This window comes from Tribolium madens, unplaced genomic scaffold (genome assembly GCF_015345945.1).
Source record: "Tribolium madens isolate multiple individuals breed KSU strain unplaced genomic scaffold, Tmad_KSU_1.1 Scaffold_96;HRSCAF=242;Tcas5.2_LG5, whole genome shotgun sequence".
Lineage (NCBI taxonomy): Eukaryota > Metazoa > Arthropoda > Insecta > Coleoptera > Tenebrionidae > Tribolium > Tribolium madens.
Window position 1 is genome coordinate 15,214,115 of NW_025401068.1, and position 19,545 is coordinate 15,233,659.

Consider the following 19,545-nt stretch of genomic DNA (forward strand, 5'->3'; position numbering starts at 1 on the left):
AACATAACCATAATTTCTTAACAAAATTTCTAGGGACATCAAGCTGCTACCAATTTTTTCATCAAAATTTTGACTTGTTAATTTCCATAAAAAAAAACAACTTTACAATTTGCTAAAACCGAAGCAATTAGCCGTCGCAAATTCCCGTTCCCTMGCGAGGGTAGAACCGATGGTCTCTGTTTGGTACAGATAAGGTTTGAAGTTGACCGTGGAGTRAGTGACGAGACCGCTAAAAGATAGCCCGTGTACACATTGACTGTCAAACATCCATCCAATTAGCGAAGTTGAGAATTTATTACATGCGCATGCTAAAATAGACTCAGACTGTTTACTTTATTAGCAATGTTTATAATATAAGACCTGCGCGTACTGATAATTGCAACTATCCGAGCCAATTAGGCCGGGACCCGCTTCTCATTAAAGCGCTTTTAGTTTTCTCCCTCATCCACCTCCATAAATAACTTTTGACATTGTATACACACCGAAACAGCAATGTTAAGTAATTCGGAGAGGGTGAGACAATAAGAGCACGGTGCTCGATGAAGGCTTTGCAAGTGAAATTTAATTACAAAATTTTTCTTTCTTACACCAATCATTGGGACCAACTAAAACTATTTAAAAGTTTGCTGGAGCTTAATTAACACAAAAACTCTGGCCCAAAACAAGCAAATTTATTCGAAATAAGATGAGTTTAAATAATGTTTATATTTATAAATACTAAATGCAAAATTTCAATTTCAATGTTATGATTATCACCTGCCACTCTTGTCACACATTTCATTATTTTCATTATTTGATATATGAGATTATAATTTTATCCATTTAACTGAATTAATTAAAAAATATATTACATATACATAAATACTGAGTGAAAAGTGAACAATGGACTAAATCAATATACCAGGTGAATAAAAAGTATGGAACCACAAACTACTTTACGTAAAAAATAATTAGTGCAGTGTAAAACACAATACAAATGTGATCATTTTTCGAGAATAAAATTTTTCGAAATTTCTTTTAATTTTCTAGTTTTGAAAAAAAAAATTTAATGGCAACCCAGCATGACAATTTTTTAAATTAAAGATTGTGATCTAAAAATAACCTCTAATTTTCGAAAAATTTTATTCTTGAAAAACAATCACATTTTTATAGTACTTTACACTGCACCAATTATTTTTTTTATAAAGTACCGTAAAATGGGGTTACTTTGACACGTTATGGGGCTACTAATTTTGTTTCAAATTCAGTATAGGTACCTACCGAAATTATGTTTATTTTATTTTTATGCCATATAAAAGCCACAAAATACCAAAAAATTACTTATTTAATTTTTTTTAAGAAAATGCAAATAAAATATTATTTTATGTTTGGTGTAATGAGTTTAACAACGTTTATTTACATCATACCAGGTGATTAAAAAGTATGCAACCAAACGTTTTTTGCTTAAACTATTAATTTTTGAAAAAACTAATTGATGAGTGATAAAGTTCTAAAAAAATGTGATGATTTAACAAGAATAAAATTATTCGAAATGTCCTTTTGTTTTTGAGTTCTACAAAAAAAAATATATTTTTTTAAATGGCAACCCACTATAACTATCTGCTTTATATTTAATTTTTTCAAAAAAAATTTTTCACATAAATTGCAATTTTGACAAAAAAAATCATCCAAAATTCAGCACCCTGTATATACATGACAAACAATTCTTAATAACCTATATCATAAAAATCCTAAAGACATATTCGTCATTCCTTTCAAAATAAACAACATCAATAGTTTTATTATAGTATTTATACAGGGTGTTCCGTTTTTATTGTTACAAATTTAAACAGGTGATACGATATTCAATTCTAAGACAAAAGTTTCCTATAAACATGTATCGAAAAATGCTTGGTAAGGGAGCTACACCCCCTGAAAGGGGGCTAATAGGTTTTTGATAATATCTCAGAAACCATTTAAGATAAAATTACAAAATTTAGCACAGATGATAATCTTTATACACCCAAACGAATTCAAACATCAAATTTCGAAATTTCTAATCAGGGGCGTCTATTTTGGCTTTAGTTTTTTTAATTATGCATTGACCAAAATGGTGGTCACTTTGAACAACTCCTTTAGATTTAGGCAAATTCATTTAATTAATGTTTTTATTGTTACTGTAATGTAATGTTAATTAGTTGAGGTTGATTAAAAAATATTAATTTCTTGCTTTTATTATTCTGTAAATTCTGACTTATTTGAATGTTGTATTGGTGTGTAACATAAATTTTAAATTAATTTTATTCAAAAACAATAAGTCGTATCGACACAAGAGAGACTTTTCTGTGATAAACTATCGAACTTAAGATTTTGTTGCTGAAAGTACCGAGAAACTAAAGCCAAAATAAATAGGGTATTTTTTTACCTTAAACTCCCCCAGTTTCGTACGCCCCTGATTAAAAATTTCGACATTTGATGTTTGAATTCGTTTAGGTGTATAAAGATTATTATCTGTACCAAATTTTGTAATTTTATCTTAAATGGTTTCTGAAATTTTAGCAAAAACATATTAGCCCCCTTCTAGAGGGTGTAGCTCCCTTACCAAGCATTTTTCGATACATGTTTATAGAAAACTTTTGTCGTAAAATTGAATATCCTATCACCTGTTTAAATTTGTAACAATAAAAACGGAACACCCTGTATAATTATAATGACGTCCAAAGCTTGCCAAATATCATGCCATCGTTTTAAACAAACTGAACATCTGGTGGATGTCGTAGTGTCTGGATCTGTTTGACAGATTTAACTCGTGCGCGCGTGGCTTTAATATTGCAGAAAAGTGAAAGCGGTTGACAGAAATCAGTAAAAAGGTGTTGGTAAGATGAAGAATGAAGGAAATAAAGAGTCCTTGTCGCACTTGGAAAATGTATGCAAACGGTGTTAGGAGGAAAGTGGGCATGTAATTGGTCCCTGCCGCGACGCTTCTATTGATTGAGGCCCCCGGCGGCGCGGCCTGGAATCTAGTTAGGCAGTTGTTCCCTAGAGTCCCGCGGCCCCAATGTTATCGCTGGCGCCTTCTCTGCCTTCGCCGTGACAGTCAGCATGGAACCATGGACATGCCACGATTACGATTTTTCCTAAACAACTTTTTATTCGATTTTATAGGTATTACACTATCTATGAAGCTTTGTTATGTAGAAAATGATCAAGTTTAGAAATGAAGAATCAGGATATTAATTAAGGAAATTATGAGCACCAAAAGTCGAAATAAAAAAACATAAAACTATTGAWAATGACTTCTTTTAAATAACAATGTCCTTCTCTAAAATGATTATCATATAAAATTAACTTTAACATATGTCATTGTTTCATACAGATGTATAATTCGAGCACATGTTCAACAAGAATGGACCTGTTTTAATTAACGTAAGGTAAGGGATAAAACACACTTTTTCATTTGGATGTTTTCCATCTGTATTTCTTGCCTCAAAAATCAAAAATAAAGATTCTTGTTATTTTGATAAAAAACTGTTTTCTTCGAAAATGTCACTAAATTTACTAGTTAGATAACAATGTAGTAGAAAAAAGTACATAATGTATTAATGTTGCTTAGTTAATATCTAATATAGTCATCAAAACAAATTTCAAAAGTGACAATCAAACAAGTAATAACACCAAAATAATTCATACATTTAATTTTTTGAAACACTTTTTCTGATTATAATAAAAGAAATATCAGAAATGCTTCTTTGATATTATTGTGTGTCATTTCACTCATAACAATTAGATTTATCGGTCCTTACACACAAATATTAATCTTCTTCTCTATCATTTTGTGTCAAAAAATTAGTCGAACGAAATAAAACGTCCAAAAATCGTAGCGTAAAAATTTCCAAAAAAGTAACTTCCAACAGATTTTTTCAACATCCTTTACTTAGTTCTTTTCTCAAAACTTCACTTCTAAGATGCAGCTAATTTACATATGGGAAGTTGTAACATAACAAAAGTTAATTCCGCAACAAAAGCAAAGAAAAAACTTTAAAACTCCTATTGTTTGTCAAYTAATAGTAATACAATTAAGGTGGAACTAATCATAAATCAGGTAATTAGAATTGTTTCATGCTTTCGTAATTCACTCTATACTCATATCAATTAAGTGATTAGGTACATTGAATCACATGAGTTAAGTATCAATATTTATTAACAATTCGTAATACACGGTGTTTCATATAATTTTACGAGGCCTGCGCCTGTAACATGCAATCTATAATACATATTCCGATACGACCTCGATTACAAATTTTGAAAAATTGGATAATCTTTTCTGTTTTGTTCACCCTTTCAAAAACATTTTTAGCTAGTTTGTGATTGCCGTCTCTTGATAGAACAAATGATAATTGTTTCTGAAAAACTGCAGTTTATGACTATGAAACAGTGATTAGTTTGACAACTACTGTCATGGGTTTCCAAAAATTAAATAATTAGATGTGTATTTTTTGTATCCAGTGTTTTGTGACATTTGTATATTTGYGTGCGTACATTAGGTAAAGTTGTGTGAAACACCCTGTATAAATTTAATTTATTCCATATTTGGGGCAAGATAATTGTTCAAAAATTTATTAATTTGACAAATATGTAGTAAAAATTAAAAAAACATCACATTTATTTTGCTATTTTAATAACAGGCTGAAATACATATAGCTAAAAATTAGTATGTTTTCACATAAAGCCAGACAAGGAATCCTTTTAATTAAAATTTTCTGGCAGGCAACCAGCTACTAAAGTACGTTAAAAATTATTTGAATTATTATWATAAGTTAATTAATTAATTACTATTYGCTTATCATTTGTACAGAAAAAATGTCCGTTTTTATGCCTCATTATAAAAATTAATAAAATTTGTTTTTATTTAGTGATTACATGTAACGTATCGGTAGTTTCACGACTACCACATGTCCATCTCTAATTATCCTCCAATTATATTTTTGTTAAAATAAAATGTTAAAAAAATGATCGACTGACAAACAACATTTAAAGCATTTAAAGCACAACTAATTTGCATGGTTGCTATTTTAACTTTAAATAACGGAAATTGGTGAAAATATTGAGTTTTCTTAAGGTTTTCGTGTACAAAATAGTGAAATACAAGGGATTCGTAGTAGTTTTTTATACTTTGAAAGAAAAGTTCTTGGATGAGAGTGTCAAATTACTTCTACAGATTCAGAAATCGCGTTCAGCAAACAAAATCTTCAGTTGAATAATAGATTTTCAAAAGGCCTTTATGGTTTATGGCTTGAAAATTTGTCTCTTGTTAGTAGTGAGGCGCGCATCGTCTTGAAAATTAAAGAGTGTATTTGTCGATCAATTGGCAGAAAACGGCGTGTTTCACCACTTTCGTTGTCGGCAAAGCTTTGGGTCTGTCGGGTGTTTAGCGAGTCAATTGGAGCGCATTTGAGCTAACGCGATCCATAATCAGCGCTTTGTGCATTATGTATCGGGCTGTGCGTGCTGCAAAACTCGATTTGACGGTGAATCGACGACGAGCCCGGAGCACAATCAGACTCCGGGATGCATCCAATCAAGAGGCACTGCAATAAGGTCTCCGTGCCACCTTTCCGGCAATCAGAACGGTTATGCGCGTTCTCTTTTTACGACACTCAACAAATTGAGTTTGAGACGAAACAATAATAAATTGGTCCGGTGACGTCGCAAACACTCGCGATTATGACTTTCAAAAAAGACACAACTTAAATTATTACTGATACAGCAGAACCCCTCTATAACGAGAACTCAAGYGGCCAACGTATTTGCTCGTTATAACCCATAATATGGATAATAAAAGTTTTTAAACYTSTACTATGCAAATTATTTTATTAAATACGAATATTAAAGAAGTTTAAAACAAAATTTAAGAAAAAATCTGTAATTTTTGTTTGTTTTTTGTAATGAAGCATTTTTATCTTATCAATTGCACTTTCCATTTGTAAAAGACATCGTGGTTAGGTGGAAGCATCCAATACCAAAAAATTTTATCTCTAGAGAATCCCCAATTTTTTCTGCAAATTGTTCTGCTTTTTCTTTTAACTTGGCCACACTTATGGGCACATTGGATTCGCGATTCACTTTGAACCATTTAAGAACGGCTTTATCTAATTTAGCATTTTTAGCAGTGTGTACTTCTTCACTTTTGACGAAAATTCACCAAATCTTGTCCCTCTTTTTTAAAATTGTTGCTAATGTAGAATTGGCTAAATTTTTCTCTTTGCAGATTACAGTTTGTTTTTACCACTTTCAAACTCTGTTATTATTGATATTTTTTCTTTGATAGAAAACGTTTTTCTTTTCGAGGACGACATATTGATACAGAAAAACGAAATTGTTCTCTACTTGAAAAGTAATTCAAGACTGAGAAAGTGAGAAAAATAAGAACATTAACGCGCAAAAACAACATTTCCAAAAAATTCTTTTACACAATACGTAATAGAGACTCGCAGGATTTTTATTTCTTCTAGAAACTCTCGTTATAACCGATCTGTTTCCGAAATTTCTCAGAATTTCTCTCTATTACCGATCTTGGACAAAATAAATGTTTTGTTATATCCGTCCCAATTCCAGAAAAATACTCGCTATAGAGGGCGAATTTTAAATAGAGAATAGAGAAATAAAATACAAGACGGCAAGGGACCAGACAATTTACTCGCTATAGTCGATTTTTCGTTATAACCGGGACTCGTTATAGAGGAGTTGCACTGTATTTTGTTTCAACAAAAATGCTCGAAAGGGCAATTTTCTTTTTAAAAAATACAAAATTCTCAAGTTAATTTAAAATTGTATGTTTTTTTTTCTTGATATTTTTTCACTTTTAAGATGATTTTTTTTCGAAAACTATCTAATATTTAATATTTTAATGTTGTGATTTCGACAATTAAAAAATCTATCGAATTCCATTTTTTCATTTTGACAGTATGACATTAATTTTTCAAAATTATGACACAACAATACTAATTTTACAGAAATACTATTTAAATACCGGGTGGGGCATCGGTTACGCGCACTTGATAAATTGGGACTTCAAATTAATTAAAACTGGCGTTATTTCATATACCTAACTAATTATTGATAGGGTATAATTTGAGAATTTTTCTAATTTTTTTGGATAATAAATGAGTCAGTAACAGTTTTGTGTGTTTTATGAATACTTTCTGTTAATTTACCTATAAAGTTTTACACTAAATTAATCTGTACCTGTCAGCTCACCAAACTTTGATATGACAGTTTCAAATTTTGACTTGGTTAGTCAAATAATCGCTTTTTTTTATTTAAACACAAACCCGTATTTATGACAAAATGGTATAATTTGCAAACAAAAGAATCATTTACTGGTAGCCGACCGCTTTAAAGGGTCTTTTTGTTGTAAACCTTGGAATCTTACCCCAATTGCAGTTTCCCATTGTCACCTAAATGTACGATGGCACAAGTAGCAGGTCATAAATAAAAATGATTTTCAAAGTTAAGATGGAAAATTGCGTTTAATTCAAAATCTAATTGTTATTTTTTTTCTGATTTTGTAAACAATTGTAGAAAGTGAATCTGCGTAGGTCAGTATAAAAATTAGAATTAAATTTTTTGGGAGAAAATTACTTTTTTTTTTGGCTTTGTGAATGAAAAATTACCAAAAAATTAGAGAATGTACCTTACTAATGCCCAGGTAAGTGTGAAAAAATTCAACAATTTTATTTAATTGGAAGTGGGGATTTTCTTTTTGGGCGTAACGGATGCTCCACCCGGTATAGTAATATTTAGGTGCCTACCTAAAAATTGTAATACTGATTGACTACCCATTCTTATATTTAGTTCTTGAAAAAAATGTTATTTGTTACACAAAATAAAATATATCTTATATTTATTTTCCTTTAATGAGTTGACCTTATAATAAGAACATACAAATATTACAACAAAAAATCCGCTTTATACAAATTTTTAGTTAATCTAGGTTTACATCAGGATATGGTAACCGGCGTTCTCCTAGTTAAGTACATAAATGAAACAAACTGTGTTTCATTTGCTATTCAGTGTTCAGTTTTAGTATTATTTTATTATTCCAAATTCAAAATTCGATCCAATCAAATAATGCAAGAACACATCTACCTTGACAATTTATTTTTCGTAACAAGTATGTATACTAAACGGCAAGGGACCAGAGGATTTACTCGTTAAAGCCGATTTGTCGTTATAACCGGGACTCGTTATAGAGGAGTTCAACTGTACAATAGTCTTCAAACGAGAAAAAATGATTTTTTTAATAAAAGCACAGCATTGACATCATGTTTCTTTAGTTAAAGTAGATCGGCATATAACAAACATTACGCAATATTTATTTTTATAGCCAACACCTCATTGCACATGCGAATCTTGGTAAAACCCAGAAAAACGTTACACACTTATCCTTGTTTGCAGGGCCGTACCCAAGGGGGGGGGGGGGTTTAGGGCGTTCAAAGTTAGAGTAAATTTTTACCCTAATCCCATCTAGTTTAGGAAGCACCTAATTAAAAATTTCAACATTTTATTTTTGTACTTGTTTAGGTGTATAAAAGTTATCATCTGTAGCAAATTTTGAAATTTTTTTCTAAAATGATTTCGGAAATATTGAAAAATAAACTATTAAAAGACGCACCCCTTGCGTAGCATTTTTCGATATATGTTCATAAAAAAATTTTGTTTTAAAAATGAATATTCGTCTCCTGTTTAAATTTGTAACAATAAAAAGTATTAAAAATATATTTTATTTTTTGTAACTTTTGTGAGTTAATTTGAATTTTTTTATGTTTAATTAGGATCTCTTATTTTATTTTAAAATAAAAACGTGTACTTAGAGATTTTTGACTTTTAATCCGCCTTCTATCATTTCATTTTCATGGGCCAACAAGAAACCCCCCCCCGAAATAAAATCCTGGTTACGGCCCTGCTTGTTTGTATTTGACAAAATTATCTGGCACTAATCAAACAACGGAACCAAACTCCTTAACGAAAATGAAGGTCCACCCTTGTTTCGATAAAAGCTTCAGTGTTAAATGTGTAGCAAATCGAGTGCAATGTCCGCAAATTTGACATTTTGCCACATAATATGCGTGGGCTGCTAATCCGGGGGCGCAATATAAGGCGGCCCAGTCTCTGTAGCAGCGCCGAGTCACGTGCATAGCAGAGAGCCCGCACCGGAATGACAGACGTGAACATAATTTGACAGCAAATAAGAACAGGGGGATGAAAATGATTGCGAGGGGAGAAACGATTAGATAATCTAATAGAAACTGCCATGTCACAACGAGGTGTTGGTCGGAAATGCCGCCTGCAAATACTGATTGCCTTCAGCCGGGCAGCCTCGTCAACGCCTAATTGTTCCACTTTCCGTTGCGTTTTGCATTTGGTATCACTCCAATTTGTAGCCTTCTTTGTCTATATGACATGATTTAAATCCACTTCCATCAACAATATGAAGAAATGAGGTGTGCTCTATAATGTAGCAATTTTGCCTATCACCACAAAAGTTGTGCTTTCCATATTTCCTGAGAAAAAGTTCTTTTTAATCACTTGTAAAAAAGATTTATCCACGCAGAACGACGAAGCATTTCTTCTAGTTAATTTTTAATTGCATTTTTTTTTAACCGGAAAGCGAAACCGTGTGGTTTTTACAAATAAAAAAAGCTGAAAAACCACCACCAACGATTGTGTATTTATCAAGAAACATTTTTTTTCGGATCCTCCCAGTTCCAAGGGGAAAATAAAAACATTATCATAAAAATTGACATCCAAAAATGCTAAGAAACGTAATATGGTGTTTCATTTAAAAAAAAACACGAAACTTATTTTTTGAGACACATAATTTTTGGCGATAGACTAGTATCGATCAATGTCCTATATACAGGCTGTTCCGTCTGAATCCCACATTAGAAGTATTGGGAGTTGGAATAATTGTATTTATTTGAAAATTGGTACATAGCCTTAAACCATTAAGTCCTCCTAAATGAAAATATCTTCAAGATGTCGACTCTTCTGGTTATACCGGAAGTCGGGCTCAACTTCCTTATGTTAAATGGAAAGGTATATTTTTTACTGCGTTTTTGGATTAATCGGGTTATTTTAAGGGAGTTTTCATCAGCTTTCCCTATACCTAAATTTAGCCGTTTTTGAAATATTTGGAGTTTTTCAAAAAATTTTGGATCTGCACCTTCCATTTTATAAATCGGTAACTCTGCCATTTTTAAGATTTTGAATTCGTTTTTTTGGCGTTTGTAAGAGAAAGCTTAGATCCTTTTTCTCGTGTTTTCAAATTTAGAAACAAAAATAACATAACCCAAATTTTAAGTTTACTTTTGTAATATTTCAAATACTCATAACTCAATTTTTTCAAATAAAATACCCCAATTTTTATTTTATTAAATAGAAGAGAATTTAATTGTGCATTGATTTGTATTAACATTCCCTATACCTGAATTTAATAATTTTCAAGTTTTGGACTTTTTTTTAAGACATTAAATCTAAGTTTGAGTAGCTTTGACTCTTCATATTTTGACACTATTTGTTAAATAATAAGTCACTGTCGACGTTTATTGAGAAACAATTTTGACCTTTTTGATTTCCATGGCAAACTATACGAAAACGGATGTGGCTAGTAATAGATTTTCGGCAGTCTTAACCAAAAGTCACCATAACTTAAAAATTATAAACTTTAGGTATAGGAATTGATGCAGAATTAAATTCTCTTCCATTTAGTAAGATAAAAATTGGGGTATTTTATTTGGAAAAATTGAATTATAGGTTGAATTATTACAAAAGTAACCTTAAAATTTTATGGTTTGTTATTTTTTTTTCAAATTTTGAAAGCACCAGAAGAAAGATCTGAACTTTCTCTTTCAAACGCCAAAAAAAAACGAATTTAAAATTTTACAAAATAGCAGTATTACCGATTTTTAAAGTGGAAGGTGCAGAACCAAAAATTTTTGAAAAACTCCAAATATTTAAAAAAAAACGGCTAAATTTAGGTATAGGGAAAGCTGATGAAAACTGCCTTAAAATAACCAGATTAATTCAAAAACGCAGTAAAAAATATACCTTTACATTTAAAATCAGAAAGTTGAGACCGACTTCCGGTATTAGCGGAAATGCCGCCATCTTGAAAATATTTTCATTTAGGAGGACTTAATGGTTTATGGCTATGTACCAATTTTCAAATAAATACGATTATTCGAACTCCCAATACTTCTAATGTGGGATTTAGACGGAACACCCTGTATATATATATTTTTTTTAATTTTACCATTTAAATTCGATGACACACCCTGTATAATAGTGGTAATATACGAATACACAACTAACAAGTAGGTACACATAAGCAAATTAATTGCATAATAAAGCTCACAAGTGTCTAACTTATTTGAAATTTGACAAAAATTATTAAAACAGTTCCACTGATAATATACGTACAATAACATCACGAAAGCATGGACCGACTAAGTTTTAATGAGATAAAACAATGTGTACCCAAAGCTCGTTTACTTGGTGTGCATAATGATCAGACTTGCAAATTGCAATTTGTGTTAAAAGTTATATAAAATTATTGTCGAGTCTAGAGAACGTGGTTGCGGTAAGCCAGTTACGGGTTATCAACAATTAATTACCATCATAAAGTGCAAAATCTTGCAAGAATTAAGTTTAAAAAATCTGAACAGCGCTAGAGTTATTTATCCAAAGACAAGTATTTAATCTAATCAGGTGTTAAAAGGCGAGAAATCAAAGAATACAACAATAACTTCGTGACGTAAATGTCTAAATTATCCATTATCTCAATATCGACAGCCAATTAGTGCATTGCGGTTCGATTCACTCCCCCGAGTAGAACGAAAAGACGACAGCGCGCCATCAAGCTTCATAATGGAGTAATTTTAACAGAAATAAGATTATAAATTGAAAGACATTTTAAATTTGCATTTAAATCAGTATTCGTGTAATCGAGTACAGGCGGTGCGAGGCTTTGTCGAGATCTGAGAGTTTCCTACCTCTTCTGCATCTCGTTACACCACCGCAATCCAGAACATTTCCACCAAAATGTTTAAACTTTTGACATATCCTGTAATAGCAACAATCACATTGCAAAGACACTTTTTCGAACTCGTGTCCAATTAAATTAATGAATTAGGTGCATGGGTGAGCACTAATTCCATTAGCGGTCTAGTGAAAAAGTTTTATTTAATAAACCATGTCCGTTTAACAAAAGAAAACCGTCAAGAGAAAGTCCTATCAAAACCATCCAAAGTGTCAGACCAGAACGAATAAGATTAATAATTTGATTACTTAATTTTTTCTCTTTTGTTGCGTYWMRKATTATAATTAAGTGGCGATTAAAGTGGAACCGAAAACCATTGTTGTCAATTGCTAAGCCAAATAGTGAAAAAAATACAATAAGTAACTTTAAATAAAAATTAAACTGAAATATWACACCTTAAAATATTTTTCTCATTCATTATTACGTGTAATTGATTAAGACAAAACCTACAAGTCTGCTAGCAATCAATAAAAAATAGTAAATTATTCAAAAACATTAGTTTCATTCACAAAAATGTCGATTAAAATTTTATTAAATCGTTAGCGTTCTAATCAACAGCTCCTGTAGTCCACGTGGTCTCGACATTTTCTACATAACTCGCTGGCATTTTATTTTTTCATCGTGAGGATTATTCGACAAAAAGCTGTGACAACAAATCCTGTGAATAATTTATGGTTACTGTCTCAGTAGAAAAAGTCAATATACTTTGTCTAAGCTCTCCGGGGGCGGTTGATGGTGTAGCAATAAATTCTGACAAATAATAAATCACTCTATTCAAATTTTTACAAATTTTAAAGTGTCACAAATGCAGATGCCTGTAATAATTATTTAAAGCCGAATGCTGTCAGACGCAATTAATCACTGCAGGTGGAGGTCGATTATTATTTGCTTGTAGTAGATCAAAAGGAATTTGAAAATAAATTAAAAATCGAACCCTCCTATCTACTGATTAATCAGGAGAACTGTGTTATTATTATATGATACAAGATCAGGAATTATATCTTCAAAAYTTATCAAATCAATATTTAACCTAATGAGACTGTTAAATGACTATAATTAGTATAAAATGACAGATGTTAGGGTATGTTTGAAATATCATTCCTATTATCCAACTAAAAATTGTTTTTTCCTAGAACAATGTAACAAAAGTAAGACCGGCGGCAGCGTTGKACTAAAGCAGAGCTAAAGTAAATTCTCCCCAGTTTTCAATTAGTTTCAGTTATTATTTTAACGGCTGAGCAGCTTGGATAAAAGTAATATGACATAATGTGACTGGACAAACAATTATGTTAATAATATTGCAGGTATAAAACCAATTAGGGACTAGAAACCTTATCGGTTCAAATTCTTAGAAAATTTTACCTGCCTGAAATCTGGAGACCAAATAATTTCTCAAATGTAGCTTTTGGGCGAGATTCGAAACACCTAAAAATATATAGCGTAGACATATTTTTACTTTTAGGTTAAGTTATTAAATATTGATAAAAATGGTGGATTAGTATATTTAAAGAAAATATCATCGGTAAGAATACTTTAACTAAATGAGAACTAGATGTTCTTTAGATAAATTTTCTGAGAGCTATTCAGCGTTCGCTCTAACCACTTCTTGTGTACTTTTTGTTTCATAAATCATCTTTATTAAAAATATATATCAAACGGATAATTAAAAACTTATCTAAATGACAGTTCTCTCTTTTATTAGAAGTATTCTGTCACGACTAGTGATATTAATTACAGAATAATAAATAAACACGATTACAAATTATTCACTGTTTTAAAACTTCCGGTTATTAATATTAAAAAATCTTTTTATGAACCTCTTATGTAAGTTTTGAATTATGGCGTGCCAAGATATATATTTTGTACCAGAGTCAACCCTAAAATTCTCTACGGCACTTATGGAAATGAAGGAAARAACCCATTTAATGGCCCAGCTGCGCTGGTGTTATCGTTTATTTTACCTATTTATYAATTTAATGATATTTAATAAAATTCTAAAAACATCATTAATTTGTCAATGTTATTACCTTTGTAAATTATAGTTAACAAGTTTCAAACGAAGACGTTATTATAAGTGACTATAAATTTTAAACCACAAAGTTATTATGTAAAAATGAAATAATGGAGAAAACTATGCATTTAATTATCTAATTAACGTCTACATTTTGAAAATATATCGACTGTAAAAATACAAGTTACGTTGTATTTGGTAATTACACCATAATTCATAACAAATATTTGCTGTTTCTACAGAAAAACATAAAGATAGAATTATTAGAAGAATCAAACTCGCATTTCAGTAGAAATTTACAAACAGCTAACAAATTTTTTAAAACTCAAAGTTGTAATTTCTATTTCAACATAAAATTTTAACACTCAGATTGAAACACGTTCTTTAAATTTGAAACATATTTGTAAATATCAAATTTCAAATTTTGAAATCAAACGAGTTTTTCAACTGAAAAAAATAATTGAACTATGCAACATTCAACTTCAAAATTTCTAAATTATGAATTATGAATCTCAGAATTCTGACTATCAAACCTAGAAATACGTCTCCATACAAATAAAAAATCTGGTGTGAACATCACACGACTTTCCTTATCCTACTTATTTGGAAAACATCTTTACGACAATAATTTAGTGTTTTTTGCGTTAGTGCCAACTGCCAGATTACACGCGAAATAGATCGTAGTTGTCGCGGGTTCGAGTCTGGGGTGCAATTTTTTTTTAGTTCGCTACCCATTATTATTTTTATTTTATCACATTTTACTGTTTAATAAGGTATATTTCATGATTCTAAATAATTTATATTTCAATAAATTTATTGTATTACAACCGTATAATTTTACGGCCGATTTGTTGTCTTTGCGGCCGAACGGTGTGACCGATTTTTACCAATTGTTTCGTGCTACGTCCCCTTGCTACAAATAACTTACATACCAAATTTCAAGTTTCTAACTCTTATCGTTCTCTAGATATGCTGTTTACAGACACACATACAACTGTGAATGTATTATTACTTGGTTTATTAAGAGTAATATCTTTTAATGTAACACAATAATAATTTTTTAGTGTTTTACAGTTTTTGTTGGTCCTAACATAACAGATCATAATCTCTTCATTTTATTTTTTCATTGATGACATATATAGATACTGTTAAAATCTGATACTTCAATTACTGCTAATCGTGATAAAATTTGAAAGAATTGAAAGAAAGATGTTAGTTAAAAAGATATATTTGATTTTGCAGAAGAACAACAAAAAAAATAATAGAAATGAAAGCAAAAGAAGAACTCTTAAAATAAAACTCTACTTTGTATGAGTAGGTATAACTGACAAAATCACTAATATAGTTTTTATGGTTTAAGGAAATGCTCCCCTTAATTCTCCAGAAACGCGTTTTACATTTYCTTTCAAGCTGAAATTAGCACCTGTAAAGATTTCGCAATTTTTCTGAAGCAAGTAAAGCGCGCTCGTTGATGTTTTAATAGAGGCATTTGTTTGAATAGTAGCGTTAAAATAATGTGTTTTCACAAAACCACTTACGTTTGATGTTCTTTAGCGAACGCTTTTCAGCGATGATTGAAGTATGTGAAACGATTTAACGAAGTGGCGTTGACAAGGCCCGCTAAGTGAATGCTAATCGACACCCTCTTAAAACTTCTTTACATTCTTCACGCACCGGCCGCGAGGGGAAGGAAGCTCGTGGCACTTCGCCAATGAAAAAATGACGAAATTGTGTGCTTTACGCGGCTATTTACCTTTATTATAATGAAACCAAGTCGTGATTAGATTGTTTTTGTGGCGTGTGATAGTGCATCGATCTGCATTGCGGTCTGTTTAGAACCGTCTAATTTATTAGCATAAGTTGAATACGCGCCGCCACGACTTGTATCGATCCATCAACCCCTTTGGAACAACACCCGAAGAGCAAATCCGCTCGACATTGCTGATTATCAGCATTGTAAGTGCTGCAATGACACCTGGGAAAAATAAGAAACAATCGCAAATTCCTACGACTCCGAAGGGAACAAGAGGCCTTAAATGGCGCCAGTCTACATACGAATACCATATATCAACCATTGCTCTTGACAGCTGCGTAATAGAGAAACAATCAAAACAGGAAATTTTCAAACACGCGGAAATAATCACCCACAATTCAAGATGCTTTCACTCCAAACAATGAGGATACTTTACAGGAATTTAATTAACGATTTAGGGGATAGCGATTAACAATATGATGGATTTTGAAGAATGTGGACAATTCGAAAATTAATTTACTTAGAAGCGTGTACTACGATAGTTTTATTAACCAATTTTTCTAGCATATTATTACCCTCTACAAAGGCGAGGGGAAATAATCACAACAGAATTACAGATTAGAGCCACAATTCTTAAACTTATGTGTTTCTCTATCAAGATTTCTGCTGACTTCTTTTATAATCGCCAAACACGTCACCTAACTGATTTAATAAAGCTCAGAGTTCTAAAAAAACAGTAAATTATTTTTTACAGCATAACACGACTAAAGATAATTACAGTGAGCGGCAAAATTATGGAATAACCTTATTTATTAAAACTGAAAATACAGTAGAACCCATCTCTATAACAAGAAATCAAACCTAATTAAATATTAAAGAAGTTTAAAAAAATATTTAAGAAAAAAATCTGTAATTTTTGTTTGTTTTTTATAATGAAGCATTCTTATTTTATCAATTGGACTCTCCAAGGCTATTGTAAAAGACATCGTGGTTAGGTGGAAGCACCCAATAACAAAAAAATTCATCTCTAGAGAATCCCCAATTTTTTCTGCAAATTCTTCTGCTTTTTCTTTTAACTTGGCCCTTTTATGAGCACATTGGATTCGCGATTCACTTTGAACCATTTAAGAACGGCTTTATCTAATTTAGCATTTTTAGCAGTATGTACTTCTTCACTTTTGACGAAAATTCACCAGTTGAACTCGTAATCTTTTAAAATTGTTGCTAATGTAGAATTGGCTAAATTTTTCTCTTTGCAGATTACAGCTTGTTTTTTACCACTTTCAAACTCTGTTATTGTTGATATTTTTTCATTGATAGAAAACGTTTTTCTTTTCGAGGACGACATATTGATACAGAAAGACAAAGTGTTCTCTGCTTGAAAAGTTATTCAAGACTGAGAAAGTGAGAAAAATAAGACCATTAGCGCGCAAAAACAACATTTCCAAAAAAATTCTGGTACACAATACGTAATGGAGACTCGCAGGATTTTTATTTCTTATAGGAACTCTCGTTATAACCGATCTGTTTCCGAAATTTCTCAGAATTTCTCGCTATTACCGATCTTGGACAAAATAAAAGTTTTGTTATATCCACCACAATTCCAGAAAAATACTCGCTATAGAGAGAGAATTTTGTATAGAGAAAAGCAAGGGACCAGGCGATTTTTCGTTATAACTGGGACTCGTTATAGAAGAGTTCCAATGTATTTTGTTTCGACAAAAATGCTCGAAACGTCAATTTTCTTGATAAAAAATACAAAATTCTCAAGTTGATTTAAAATTGTATGTTTGTTTTTTCTTGATATTATTTCACTTTTTGGATGTTTTTTTCGAAAACTATCTAATAATTAATATTTTAGTGTTGCCATTTCGACAATTAAAAAATCTATCGAATTCCATTTTTTTGTTTTGAGAATATATTAATTTTTCAAAATTATGACACCACAACACTAATTTTACATAAATACTATTTATATATTTTTTCTCATCTTTAGTTCTTGAAAGAAATGTTATTATTTGTCACACAAAATAAAATAATTCTTATATTTATTTTRCTTTTYTGAGTTGTTTATAATAAGAACAAAAAATATTACGACAAATCCGCTTTATCCAAATTTTTACTTAACCTAGGTTTACATTAGGATCTGGAAACCTAGTTGAGTACATAAATGAAACAAACTGTGTTTCATTTGCTATTCAGTGTTCAGTTTCAGTATTATTTTATTATTCCAGATTCAAAATTCGATCAATTCAAATAATGCAAGAACACATCTACCTTGAAGATTCTTCATATTATTGTTTGAAGAAAGTTTGTTTCAATTATATGGATATAGAATTTTAGAGAATTACAGTAAAACTAACTTTAAACTAATTCAAAGTTAACAGAACAATTCGCATGTGTTAAATGTATAAAATTAAGTTAATTTAAAACTCTAAAGTACAGTCCCCAATAAAATGTAATATGTACTAGTTTTATCAGTACATGACTATTCTACCATTTTTGCTTTTTTTGAATTGAAATTTAACCAGTCAGAAATAAAAATTTAGTAGGTACATTTATTTAGATATTATGTCATATTATTTGTTTTATTTCGAATTGAGTAAAGTATCGACAGTGAAATAATAAAATGTAAAACCTTTTCTAGTTTCGAAAGCAGAACTGAAATAAACAGAGTTCTTCCTGTAGGGCGGCCGACGCTAATCAATTCGTTGGCATTGCCATATCTAAGGCGTTTTAGATTAGTTCCCAACAAACCATCAAGTAATAGACTATAAACTAAGCGTTTTATTTAATAACCGCGGAGTGAATAAAATTACAACGTGAGAATCTCTTTCGTGAACAACATGCAAATARTTAAGATTCCCCACSCGCAATAATCCGACCACAATTTTCGTCGCGGACAATTCCCCAAGAAAGTGTCATGTACATTTACCTCGTATAGTCCTGTTTGCAGAGGATCATTCCACCTTTTGTGAAGCACGATGTCCCGATGTCTGCTAACATAGCCGCGCAACACGAACACTTCAAACAGCTATTGTGCCAATAGCGATCTAACGCATGCAGAAGAAAACGTTCCACTATTTTACCACCGCACCCTGCACATACTTTCACCGTGCTGTTATTATTGTTATTGTTGATGCTCGGATTATGATGCTGGTGATGGGGACCTTCCGACTGAGGGCCTCCAAAAGCGGGGTGGGAGTGGTGATTGTGAGGATGGCCGTCGTGGGGACCGCTCGGGTGGCCTGGACAATTAACATCAACAAAAATTATATTATAGAAAACTAGAAACTAGTAATCAAATCAAAATATAGGAAGTCGCGGAATCGTCGCTCACCCCCGCTCATACTACCTGATTTCGCCCCCGAGTAGAACGCACACTATCAGATTTTGTCAAAATTTAAATAGGGGCTCGCGGCTTTGCCGCTCGCCCGCTTCTAAACCTCACACTAAATAATTTTATCAAAATTTAATGGGGTACTGGCGGCTTTGCCGCTCTTCCCCTTAAACTTCACACTATAATAAGATGTATTTTTTGTTTTCATAAAACGTATATTTTTATCACTTATTTGACAAAACTGTAGTTGCTAAGTTGCGTTTTTTGGATACACGAGAACAATTGAAGGGGTGAGTGGATAAAGGTGTCATGTGCATAACCTATATTTGAAGTTATAAGCATTTTAATATAATTTGCTGGTA

The 19,545-nt window shown here is 31.4% G+C and overlaps 1 protein-coding gene across 5 annotated transcripts in view; it reads right to left on the reverse strand.

The window, feature by feature from the left end:
- LOC123013396 (LIM domain transcription factor LMO4-B) overlaps window positions 1–19,545 on the reverse strand; it is a 189,831-nt gene that overhangs the window by 38,238 nt on the left and 132,048 nt on the right. For all 5 annotated transcript variants that reach the window (XM_044411886.1, XM_044411890.1, XM_044411887.1 and 2 more), the window contains one exon: window positions 18,779–19,091. In XM_044411886.1, the coding sequence (XP_044267821.1) occupies window positions 18,779–19,091 (313 nt within the window). The remainder of the gene's footprint in view (window positions 1–18,778; window positions 19,092–19,545) is intronic.